At 40.6% G+C, this 13,399-nt stretch overlaps 1 protein-coding gene across 1 annotated transcript in view; it reads left to right on the top strand.

Annotated features, from left to right (window-relative positions):
• LOC148477383 (uncharacterized) overlaps positions 1–13,399 on the top strand; it is a 269,499-nt gene that overhangs the window by 136,854 nt on the left and 119,246 nt on the right. Inside the window, exon 4 of the mRNA XM_088456795.1 lies at positions 3,774–3,941. Coding sequence (XP_088312921.1) covers positions 3,774–3,941 — 168 coding nt within the window. The remainder of the gene's footprint in view (positions 1–3,773; positions 3,942–13,399) is intronic.

Here is a 13,399-nt window from a genome sequence, read left to right on the forward strand (position 1 = left end):
GAAAACTGGTGGTAGAGGAGAAAATAATGTAGCGGCTGAGTGAGGGTGGAGTAGAATAAAAGAGACATTGTGTAGATGAGGCGGTTGGGGGTGAAAAAGTCAGTAGTAGTAATGAGTTTGAGATGAGGGAGCAGTACAGGTCAAAGGCCAAAATCTGATAAAAGAAAGAACAGTGCTGGAAGATGTAAAGGCACAACTACAATAGTAAATTATAACCAAAAAAGGAGTGTAGAGCTGTTAAAGTAGCAAGACTTGAGAATTAGTCTAAAGTATGAATATATATATATATATATATATATATATAAAAAAAAAAAAAGGTATAGGTGTGAAACAATGGTAGATACTACAGTGGTATAAAGATAAATTGACAGTGGTATTGGAATGATTTAAACAATGTAGAGAAGAAACGCAAACATACAAGTATTAAATGTTCAGTAAGCAGGTAGTTGCTTGCAATGCTGAAGCAGGGTGTTGTCAAAAGGTGTGTCCAGGTTATAATGGAAGCTGGTTGCTGAGTAGCAGGGTTTCCAGAAGCTCAGAAGATCCTTTGCTTTTTTCCAAGTTATAGAGAGTTCTTTTAAAATATTGTCCTCCTGTCTTCCTCCTGCTGAACTCCTGACTAACTCTTTAAGTTATGCTGTACATGTAGTCCCACTTAGAAAAAACCCACTTTGAAATAAAACCTAGCAGCCTTGTACAAGCCTAAAGCCTTGTGACCTACTGATTATATAGTTAAGCATAACATGTGTAGTCACTGATTACACCCACCCTCATTACCCTCACCCACACCAGATACAAGTCATAAAATTCTAATACAAACAAGCAAGGCCAAAACACCATCCCATGAAGCTAAGAGATAAGATCTGACTATATAATTAAATTTAAAGTTACTCTGGTGTATACAGATATTAAATAAAGACAGTATACCCAGCAAATCAGAGAATTCCAAACAGCATTGGTTTTTCTATAATAGGTGCCTGGTGCAAATATATGATTACCCAGCAAATCAGAGAATTCCAAACAGCATTGGTTTTTCTATAATAGGTGCCTGGTGCAAATATATGATTACCCAGCAAATCAGAGAATTCCAAACAGCATTGGTTTTTCTATAATAGGTGCCTGGTGCAAATATATGATTACCCAGCAAATCAGAGAATTCCAAACAGCATTGGTTTTTCTATAATAGGTGCCTGGTGCAAATATATGATTACCCAGCAAATCAGAGAATTCCAAACAGCATTGGTTTTTCTATAATAGGTGCCTGGTGCAAATATATGATTACCCAGCAAATCAGAGAATTCCAAACAGCATTGGTTTTTCTATAATAGGTGCCTGGTGCAAATATATGATTACCCAGCAAATCAGAGAATTCCAAACAGCATTGGTTTTTCTATAATAGGTGCCTGGTGCAAATATATGATTACCCAGCAAATCAGAGAATTCCAAACAGCATTGGTTTTTCTATAATAGGTGCCTGGTGCAAATATATGATTACCTGCAATGAAAGAATGGAAAAATCCATCAAATCATCATCCCTGACTGATCGCAGAGGATATAGCTAGTAAGAACTCCTGACTAACTCTTTAAGTTATGCTGTACATGTAGTCCCACTTAGAAAAAACCCACTTTGAAATAAAACCTAGCAGCCTTGTACAAGCCTAAAGCCTTGAGACCACCTTCAAAATATCTGCTAAGCCTAAAGGTTCACATGCTTTTGCCACTCACAGATATGTGATAATGGACCATTTTCCTAAAAAAAAAAAAGCACGTCTAATGTTTTGTCTCATTTGTTTGATTTGGTTCTATTTTTCCACTTTTACGACTTGTGTGAAAATCGGAGGTAGTTTTAGGCCAAATTTCAGCAGAAATAAAAAAATTCTGAAGGGTTCACAAACTTTCAAACACCACTGTACTTTGTTATAGCAAGAGACAGTTTTAGGTGATTGTACAAAAATCCCATGTAAATTTCTCTATTATCTCTCTAGGACTAGACAAAGAGTAGGGGTTAAATTTACTAAAATTCGTGTTTGGTCGAGATGACAATCTCGGGTGATTTTAGGCATATTTTTAATCTCGCTAATATACTAAAGACAAACTTGGGTGACTTTGGGAGAGAGTTCTCTCTTCTCACTCGTAAAACTAGGGTGAGATCGCAAACTCGAACCAGCTCACCATCGGGCAAACTCAGAAGTACTTTTCATGAAAAAGATGCAACTTGCAAAATTACTAAGCATCGAGATTACAATCTCGAGTGAGATTGGAACAAACTCGTAGAGAAAGTGAAGTTTCAAACACTCCACCTCCTGAGTTGTGAGTTTTCCAGAAATATACACTGCTCAGTGTGATTTGTGTATGTTTCTGCATGTGTACTTAATTTAAAGTGTTTTATATTTTTAAAAATGATGTTGGGTCCACCCCCCCAAAAGCATAACCAGCCCCGGACTGCTCGGCCAGTCCTGGTTCCTAAAATTACAGGGAACAAAACAAGTAGTGTTCCACCGTAGTTTAGGAACCAGTACCTGGCCTTAGCGCCAGTCCTGGTTTTAAATATAGTGGGAAAAAAAATGCGTAGGGGTCCCCCTATATTTAAAACCATCACTGGACCGAAACTGACTGGGGTGTAATGCCAAAAGCAGGAGACCCTATCACCAACACTGCATACCAAGCTTGTCAGCCCAAGCTGAGGATCTCAGGGGAGGTGCGGACTCCCGAAAAAATGGGTCCCCCTCTCCCAAAACCCCAGGCTTGGGCTGAAGCCCAGGTTTTCCCGGCACCCTTGGGCTATCGGTACTGGGGTAATAATGTGTTAAATAATTATAAACTATTGTATTTTACAGTGGAACTACAGGTGCCAGTATGCATGCCATTTGGAAATTGTGGCACCCGTACCCCCACTGTAAAACAAATAGTTAAAAAACACAGTACACACACCATCTAAAGTCAAACTTTATTGCACACCTACCTACCTCACTCACACATACTTACCTGTGCCAGCTGGTCTGTCCATTTAGATTCCACAGGTGTACCTGAAAAAAGAACTGATACTCCCCTCCATCCTCGCGCTGCTCTCCGCAGCATCCAGGGGTCTTGGCAACATAACAAACCGAGTAACCAAACCTATACAGACAAGTATTGGTATGAGTTGTCACACATACCAATACTTTGTGAATGCCAGCTGACGAGCCTCTTCGGGAAATCCCACAGGCCGCCAGCCAGTCAGAGTCCACTTTACATGTAGCGGGCGCTCATTGGCTGGTTACACGTGTGTTCCAGCCAATGAACGGATGGTATATGTATACTGTTTGGGTCCGGTGCTAGTTTTAAATACAGAGGGACCCCTACACAATTTTTTTCCCCCTATATTTAAAACCTGGACGTGCCCTGCAGCCAGGTGGTGGTTCCTAAATTACGGTGGAACCCTACTTGTTTTGTTCCCCACAATTTTAGGAACCAGGACTGGCCGAGCATTCCGGGGCTGGTTATGCTTTTGGGGGGCCCTACATCTTTTTTTTTTTTTTTACATTTAACCCGTTTTTTACAGATACAACACACAAGCAGCCTTGCTAATCAAGTTTAAAAAAAAAAAAAACTCGATCAAACTCGATTATTAGTAAATTTACCCCTAGGACTGTAAATGGGGACATGACAGAAATTTCTCTTGACAAACTACAATGATCACCTAGAGAAATGAGCGGGGCTTCCTATAGATTGTCAGATTAATATAGCCTTTTAATAATGTGTGTTTTTTTACCAATTTTCATTCCTTTTGACAGCTTCCCAGTCATCCGAGAAAAAGGAATCACAAAATATCCAAGGTCAATGGGTGCAGAAAGGAAAGGGATCAGGAGCAAGCCAAGATCAACTAGTGCAGATGGGAAAGGGATCAGGATCAAGCCAAGATCAATGGATGCAGAATGAAAAGGGATCAGGAGCAAGCCAAGGTCAGTACAGGCCAAAGTAGAGCATAGATGAAAAATCCAACAGACAGCACAAGGTAATAAAGAAGAGATTCTGGGGTCTATATATTATACACATGTCCTATGTTAGCAAAGGGATGTAGTCGGCATCCCAGCATGCAGGATGCTGATGGTCAAAATACCAGCACCAGTATCCCGACCGTCTGCATCCCAAAGGTAAGTATCGGGGTGTTAGGGGGAGTTAGCATTAACTAGCTGGTTTAGGTTTAGGCATTGGGAGGGAGTGTTAGTTTTAGGCATCGGAGAGGGGGTCTTAGGTTTAGGGTGCGGGGAGGGGGAGGTTAGGTTTAGGCACTAGGTGGGGGAGGTTTAGGGTAGGGGTTATGGTAGGGGTAGGGAAAATACTTATGTGCCTTCCTATGTGTGTCGGGATTCTGGCTGTCTGGTTGCCGCTGTCAGTATTCTCAACAGCGGCATCCTGACAGCCGGGATTTCATACCCAACCCGTTAGCAAATTATCAGCAGAACACCACAGAAAAACTTCAATCCCATAAACCTTATAGTCAAATTTATCAAGCTGGGAAAAGGTTTTTCCCAAAAGCAGGAAACCTAGACATAACACCATGGTCAGTTGACATTAGATGCCACTTTTGTGCAGGCTGCATGGGGAGTGGCCTCCTCCATGTGTAGACTCCTCCTTTCACTCCTCCAAAGTGCCCCATAGCGGTGAGACATGGAGTTTTTATGCTGTACCCACGGTACCTGCTAAAAGCCCATCAGATGCCACCTTTCAAAAGTCAGTGTCTTATTTAAGGCAGCATAATTTTACACAGTTTTACATATGTAATGTATTAGCAAAATTATTTTAGGAACACTCTTTCGGAGATTGAACCCAGCTCCATTGACAGCTGTTTTAACTGAATATTTGCCATTGGTTATGATCGGAAGTTGTACCAAGTTAATCTAAGTAATAGGTTACAGTTAGTGCATACAGTATGTCCGAACTTGAATCAGCCATTTTCCAAAGACTGCTGGGAAACATAATGGAGACTTAAAGGTCTGCTCACGGGGACAGCAGGTTTTCCCATCAGCTGTCCCAGCTCACTTATTGTTATAAATAGGTACAACATTTTGTAGTAGTATACAACACGAGATATAGCAAGTGTGGTCGAAGTGTAGAGGATTACATCTGTTATTAGTGACTCTTACATAAGGTAACTTGAATTTTAGGGTTAGTGGCCCTAAGTAGTAATAATGGGACATTTGAACTATAATTGTCACATTGTAGTGAGGTCATATAGTTTCTGTATGGCTACTGAAAAGGCATTGAAGACATAAAAGCACACTGTAACATTATCTGCTAATTACAGGACAGTGTGTACAGATCGCAGCCTGATTCCAATATTTCCGCAATGCTGATATTCATACAGATGGTGCGATTATTAGCCATTAGACATGCGTGAATACTGCGCTGAGCACACAGTGATTAAATTGTGATCACACTCGAACAGAGGATCCACTCAGAAAGTGAGTGACCGGTAGTCAGAATTTGGGGGAGGTAATGGGGGGTTGCTAGGCAGGTGCAGGCATTTTTGGGAGCATTTAAATGCCATTTCATGGTCACGCATAAATGAGCTATTGTAATCTCCTTCATGGCATGGGAGCTTTCTGCGTGTCAGAAGAGCTGTAGTGTTTGAGGCTGGTCAGACATAGGGGTACATTTACTAAGCTCAAATTACATCAAATGCTGCAAAATCGGCTGTGAAATGCATATTCGGAATTTACTAAACACTAAACTCTGCCAATTTTGCTCCATTCGTCGTTTAAAAATCGGTCGAGAACACCTGAAAATCGGACGAACGAGAACATGTTCGGACAAATAGACCATCGATCCAACTTGGCAGACTTTTGAAATAGACAGCAATAGGACCTGGAAATTTACTAAGGATTCGCATTTGAAAAAATAGGGGTTATACAGCGCACTGAGCTGTTTGTTAGTTGCGCGGGGGGGCAGCGTTAGAAATGGAGGGGTATTTGGCCTCCTGTAAGGTAAACAATAAACAGATTGGATTTAACGCGCTCTATAAAACCCCTTCGTGTGAGGGCTCTAACCTGAAATGATTTGGGGAAATCATATGTTGAAAATACAAATGAATGAATCTGGCAATATAAACCTAATAGAAAGGAAATAACGTGATCTGTTCAATATATCTTTACTGTATGAATGAAAAGAAGGTCTGACAAAACACAGAACATGAAAAAGGTTTAAAATAATAATATTGAATACACAAGTAACGATGGGAGGAGGCTCTCCACATCAAAATACTTAAATCACCAAAAGGAAACAATTGCAGCAATACGGTAATCAATCAGCCGTAGGAGTGGATAGGAAAGTCAGCGGACATATGGGAATAATAACAGATAGCAATGTGACAAGTGTCCTCCTGTATATATATCCCTGGTTTGTCTGAAACCATGCTGAGGTACTGTGGGTTTATGCAGTTTGTAAGGCAGAGGCGAATGTTAATAGATGGTCTCTGAAGGTGTTGAGAGGTTAATTGTAGCGGCGTCCCGCTGAAGGATGTATACAGTTCCCTGGGATGGATTCTTCCCGGGGTAGGAGTACGGGACTCCGGAGGGTGTGAGAGTGGTCTGTCCCCTGGCTCGCGTCGGCTGTACCTGATCCAAGCGGCAGCGTGGGACTGAATGAACAGGCGGTGCGCTGCCAGCACTGAAGGGGTGGACTTCGCCTGCCGGGAGAGGAGGTATGACGGCAGTGGCTCGTGTGAGCAACAAATGCCGCAACCTCCTCCAACAGTGGGGCTTACCTCCTTGGGTCTCGACGGATCCCGCTCTACCCCTCGCCGGCTATGTTGATAGAAGTCCTCTGTGGCTTGCAGTGTGTGGCTTCCGGATGGAGCTCGTGCCTGAGGTTGGATGAGGCTCGATAGCGTGGCTGCTTGCTGTAATTGCTCAATATTGATCCTTAGGTTCTGATGGATAGTATAGTAGGGTGAGTGCAATTGGGTAACGCGTTTTGACCCCTGGGGGTCTTCTTCAAACCAGTTAATCATGGATATTTACTGTATCTTGTAGTGATATAAGGCCATGTAAGTCCCACCTCTTACTGATTTAATGATGTGATTGGTCCAAACAGGGTTGGTGTCTGGTGATAGGATGAGTCTCCTGTCACTCATAGCTATCCCCTGCTGTGTGCATATAATCATGGCAATTTGATTAATTGCCAATCAAGTCCAACTCGTTGTGACAGCAATATAGTGGATTGATGCCCAATAAGAAGAGGGAAAGAAGGAAAATTTAACAGACTGTAGATCATAATCTAATCTCTGTATTCCTGTATGTTTAGACTGTGTAGTTTGGATGGTAAAATGATGCAATCTAAGTATATGATACAGGCATATGCGTAATAATTAGAATAATTACAAACATGATAGAATCAGATATATCTAAGAAAGTTAAAAATGCCGGAGTGGGGGCTATATAGTCTATCTTAATTCATAATGTCAGTGGATATTTAAGACATATTGATGAATGGATAAACATGGTGTAATTAATCTAATGGTAAACTAATCGCAGACAATAGATCTTATCTCATTGTCTTGGTTAAATCCTCATGGGTGGAGGGTCCCGATGTTTATCATTATGCGCTGTTCCTCTTTATTGATTTGCTTAGTGTAGTCACCTCCTCTCCAGTTAGGTTTTACTGCTTTGAGGGCGGTATATTCCAGGGTTGCAGGGTCTGAATTATGGTGTGTTCTGAAGTATATTGAAATGGGATGTTCCTCACATTGTTACTTAATATTCTGCATGTGTTCATATACTCTTACTTTGAATGGATGGATAGTTCTTCCTATATATTGTTTCTTGCAGGGACATTGTAGTAAATAAATTACACCTTTACTGCTACATGTAGGGTTGTCTCGTATTTTGTATATAGTTTTATTTACTGTGGATTGTATTGATTTTGTGGGAGCGGTACTCCTTTTCTTTGTGGTGTTGCAAGCATGACATATACCACAGTAATAAAATCCCCCATCAGTTTTAGTCTGAGTATTAAGTTTCCAGATGTTTGTGAGAGTATTCTGTTGCAAACTTGTTGGTGGTAAATGGTTTCTAACTACTTTTGTTCTAATATCTGGTATCTTCCGGAATATTATTTTGGGTTTGCGGGGCAGTAGAGTGCCCAAAATGTCATCCCTCTGAAGTATTGGCCAGTGCTTGTGCACTATTCTTTTGATCTGTTGTGCTTGGTTGTTATATTGTGTCACGAAAAGGATTTCTTTATTGGCGTCTAAATTGGAAGTTTTGGTTTTATACTTCAAAAGAGGACTTCTGCTTGAGGTTTGTACTTTCTGAAATGCTAGTTGCACTTTCTGTGGGTTATATTTTCTATTAGTTGTGATTGGAGCATCTCACGCTGTATTTGATAGTCGCTCGGCTTGGAACAGTTACGCCTAATTCTTTTAAACTGACCTGTGGGTATCCCGTCTAACCAGCTTGGATGATGACTGCTTGTACCTAGGATGAAACTATTAACATCTACCTGTTCCAGTATGTTTTAGTCTGAATTTGGTTGTTCTCAATGAAAATGTTAAGATCCAGAAATTCTACCTTAGTCTTATTGTAATTAGTAGTAAATGATAAATTGTATTCGTTGTTATTGATGTATTGCAAGAAGATTTTAAGGGATTCTTTATCACCTTTCCATTTATAAATGATGTCATCTATATATCGGGCCCAGAGGATGAGGTTTGCGCCAAAGTCATGCTGGGACCAGATGTAATTGTCTTCCCAGAAACTCATGAAGAGGTTCGCATAACTCGGCGCAAACCTCGTCCGCATCGCCGTGCTGGTTGACTGTAAATAAAACTGGTCCTCGAACCATAAATAATTATGTGACAAGATGAAATTAATGCTTTTGAGGATAGTCAGATTGTGTAGTGGTCATCTTTGGGTCACGGTCCAAGTAATATTTGGTGCTGGTCAAACCTTGGTCATGTCTGATCATGGAATACAAGGATGTTACATCACTTGTGGCAAGCCAGTAGTCCTGGTCCCAACTGATTTCTCTCAACTTGTTAAGAATACTGGTGGTATCTTGAAGGTGGGACTTTTGTTATTTTACGTATGGTTGTAAAAAGGTGTCTAGATATTGTGAGAGATTTGATGTAAGCGAATTGATCCCAGATACAATAGGGCGACCTGGTGGATTAATGTGGTTCTTATGCACCTTTGAAAGATGATAAAAAACTGGGATGATGGGGTGTAATTATTGGATGATGGGATGATTGTCTTGCTAGTTGTTGATTGGTATGTTCTTCTATAAAGTAGAGTGTTACAGTAGTGGATATAAGAATAGGAACAAAAATGAACATCAAAACATAGGCATTAAGTCCAAACTTGTGATACAGCAATGACACTCCAATATACAAGAAACTTAACCTAACGTATCAAGAATACCAAACACAGATACACAATAGGGACACATGTCAAAACCTCAGACACAACAGTACAATTTACAATATATCCACCACTTCATCATTATCTGATGACAATAATGTGAGTGAAGACTTCTTCTCACTATACTTTATAGAAGACCATACCAATCAACAACTAGCAAGACAATCATTTGAAAGAGGCTGGCTGGAGAAAGGGACAGAGCTTTTAAACATAACAGTACACGAAACTACTAACCCCAGCATACTGAAACATACAACAGAACCACAAGACCAAGATAACAGTATTCAGACCACACCAACAACATTAAGCCAATTACAACAACCATGTGTAGGCCGTTTTTTAGGACAGACAGACCTACTGATCAATTCTTCATCCAAGCAAACAAAAAGAAAATTAGAAGAGGATGTAGGGGAGGAGAGAGAGCCAAAAAGATTAGATCAGGGGGCCAACGAAACATAGGTAAGGGCATTTTTAATCTAAGCAGCCTTACATTGACCAAAGATCACATTTCCATTGTAGATAAGGGTCTCAAATTCACCTCAACTAGACATCTGGATAAATGTAACACCTATCTGGACCTCCATAAGTTTGCCAGGAGACTTACCCTTAAACAATTTTTTCAACAGCAACCATTACCTCAGCACCTTCCAAGCCAAGACAGCTTTATACATACTGAACACAAACCTCCATCAAGATTCTACCCAGTACAGGCAACAGGTAAACATATTTCCACATTCACTAATATGCTGGTGAAAGATCTAGGGCAGCTCCTGGACAACACACCAAAACGGGGACATAACAACATTACCAGAGCAGAAAAAACAGCTCTAGAGGATTTAAAAATAAATAAAAATATAGTCATAAAACCAGCGGATAAGGGTGGAGGAATAGTCATCATGGACAAAAACAGTTACATCAGAGAATCACTCAGAATATTACAAGATAGCACTACATATCAAATACTAAAAAAGGATCCAACAAATGATTATCAACATGAATTATACAAATTACTTCAAGAAGGCTTACAACAAGGCATCCTCACCATCAAAGAATACAACTTCTTGAACACCACACACCCCATCATCCCAGTTTTTTATCATCTTCCAAAGGTGCATAAGAACCCCATTAATCCACCAGGTCACCCTATTGTATCTGGGATCAATTTGCTTACATCAAATCTCTCACAATATCTAGACACCTTTTTACAACCATACGTAAAAGACTATCAAATACAGGGTGAGATGCTCCAATCACAACTAATACAAAATATACCCCACAGAAAGTGCAACTAGCATTTAAGAAAGTTCAAACCTCAAGCAGAAGTCCTCTTTTGAAGTATAAAACCAAAACTTCCAATTTAGACGCCAATAAAGAAATCCTTTTCGTGACACAATATAACAACCAAGCACAACAGATCAAAAGAATAGTGCACAAGCACTGGCCAATACTTCTGAGGGATGACATTTTGGGCACTCTACTGCCCCCCAAACCCAAGGTAATATTCCGGAAGACACCAGATATTAGAACAAAAGTAGCTAGAAACCATTTACCACCAACAAGTTCGCAACAGAATACTCTTACAAACATCTGGAAACTTAATACTCAGACTAAAACTGATGGGGGAGTTTATTACTGTGGTATCTGTCACGCTTGCAACACCACAAAGAAAAGGAGTACCGCTCCCACAAAATCAATACAATCCACAGTAAATAAAACTATATACAAAATATGAGACAACCCTACATGTAGCAGTAAAGGTGTAATCTATTTACTACAATGTCCCTGCAAGAAACAATATATAGGAAGAACTATCCATCCATTCAAAGTAAGAGTATATGAACACATGCAGAATATTAAGAAACAATGTGAGGAACATCCCATTTCAATATACTTCAGAACACACCATAATTCAGACCCTGCAACCCTGGAATATACCGCCCTCAAAGCAATAAAACCTAACTGGAGAGGAGGTGACTACACTAAGCAAATCAATAAAGAGGAACAGCGCATAATGATAAACATCGGGACCCTCCACCCAGGAGGATTTAACCAAGACAATGAGATAAGAACTATTGTCTGCGATTAGTTTACCATTAGATTAATTACACCATGTTTATCCATTCATCAATATGTCTTAAATATCCACTGACATTATGAATTAAGATAGACTATATAGCCCCCACTCCGGCATTTTTAACTTTGTTAGATATATCTGATTCTATCATGTTTGTAATTATTCTAATTATTACGCATATGCCTGTATCATATACTTAGATTGCATCATTTTACCATCCAAACTACACAGTCTAAACATACAGGAATACAGAGATTAGATTATGATCTACAGTCTGTTAAATTTTCCTTCTTTCCCTCTTCTTATTGGGCATCAATCCACTATATTGCTGTCACAACGAGTTGGACTTGATTGGCAATTAATCAAATTGCCATGATTATATGCACACAGCAGGGGATAGCTATGAGTGACAGGAGACTCATCCTATCACCAGACACCAACCCTATTTGGACCAATCACATCATTAAATCAGTAAGAGGTGGGACTTACCTGGCCTTATATCACTGCAAGATACATTAAATGTCCATGACTAAGTGGATTGAAGAAGACCCCCAGAGGTTCGAAACGCGTTACCCAATTGCACTCACCCTACTATACTATCCATCAGAACCTAAGGACCAATATTGAGCAATTACAGCAAGCAGCCACGCTATCCAGCCTCATCCAACCTCAGGCACGAGCTCCATCCGGAAGCCACACACTGCAAGCCACAGAGGACTTCTATCAACATAGCCGGCGAGGGGTAGAGCGGGATCCGTCGAGACCCAAAGAGGTAAGCACCACCGTTGGAGGAGGTTGCGGCATCTGTTGCTCACACGAGCCACTGCCATCATACCTCCTCTCCAGGTAGGCGAAGTCCACCCCTTCAGTGCCGGCAGCGCGTGGCCCGTTCATTCAGACCCACGCTGCCGCTCGGAGCAGGTACGGCCGACGCGAGCCAGGAGACTGACCAACCTCACACTCTCTGGAGTTCCGTACTGCTACCCCAGGAAGAATCCACCCCAGGGAACTGTATACATCCTTCAGCGGGACACCGCTACCATTAACCCCTCAACACCTTCAGAGAGCATCTATTAACATTCGCCTCTGCCTTACAAACTGCATAAACCCACAGTACCTCAGCACGGTTTCAGACAAACCAGGGATATATACACAGGAGGACACTTGTCACATTGCTATCTGTTATTATTCCCATATGTCCGCTGACTTTCCTATCCACTCCTACGGCTGATTGATTACTGTATTGCTGCAATTGTTTCCTTTTAGTGATTTAAGTATTTTGATGTGGAGAGCCTCCTCCCATCGTTACTTGTGTATTCAATATTATTATTTTTAACCGTTTTCATGTTCTGTGTTTTGTCAGACCTTCTTTTCATTCTTACAGTAAAGATATATTGAACAGATCACATTATTTCCTTTCTATTAGGTTTATATTGCCAGGTTCATTCATTTGTATTTTCAACATATGATTTCCCCAAATCATTTCAGGTTAGAGCCCTCACACGAAGGGGTTTTATAGAGTGCATTAAATCCAATCTGTTTAAGGATTCGTATTGTTATAACGGCTGATAATTAGTGCAAATCGGCAGCAAATGACACAGAAAAGAACCGAAATAAAAATTTCAAATAGAACACTTTTTCCATTCGAGTTGCACATCTCAACTTACTTAAACCATCACTGACAAGTCAATATTGCCTGACACAGATGCATGGATAGATGGATCAGTGAGATCCGTCTGTGCTTCTGTGTTTAAAAATATGTAAACCTGTTTAAAAAAATAAATAAATAAATGGTGTGGCCCCTCCCCAAAAGAACAACTGGGCTTTGGAGACCCTGTATTGGTTGTGCTCAATACAGGGGACAAATGATGTAGGAGTCCCCTGTATTAAGCATACAACCAGCACCGGGCTATTCAAAACCAGCCCT

Source organism: Taudactylus pleione, unplaced genomic scaffold (assembly GCF_031769625.1).
Source record: "Taudactylus pleione unplaced genomic scaffold, aTauple2 ptg000720l, whole genome shotgun sequence".
Lineage (NCBI taxonomy): Eukaryota > Metazoa > Chordata > Amphibia > Anura > Myobatrachidae > Taudactylus > Taudactylus pleione.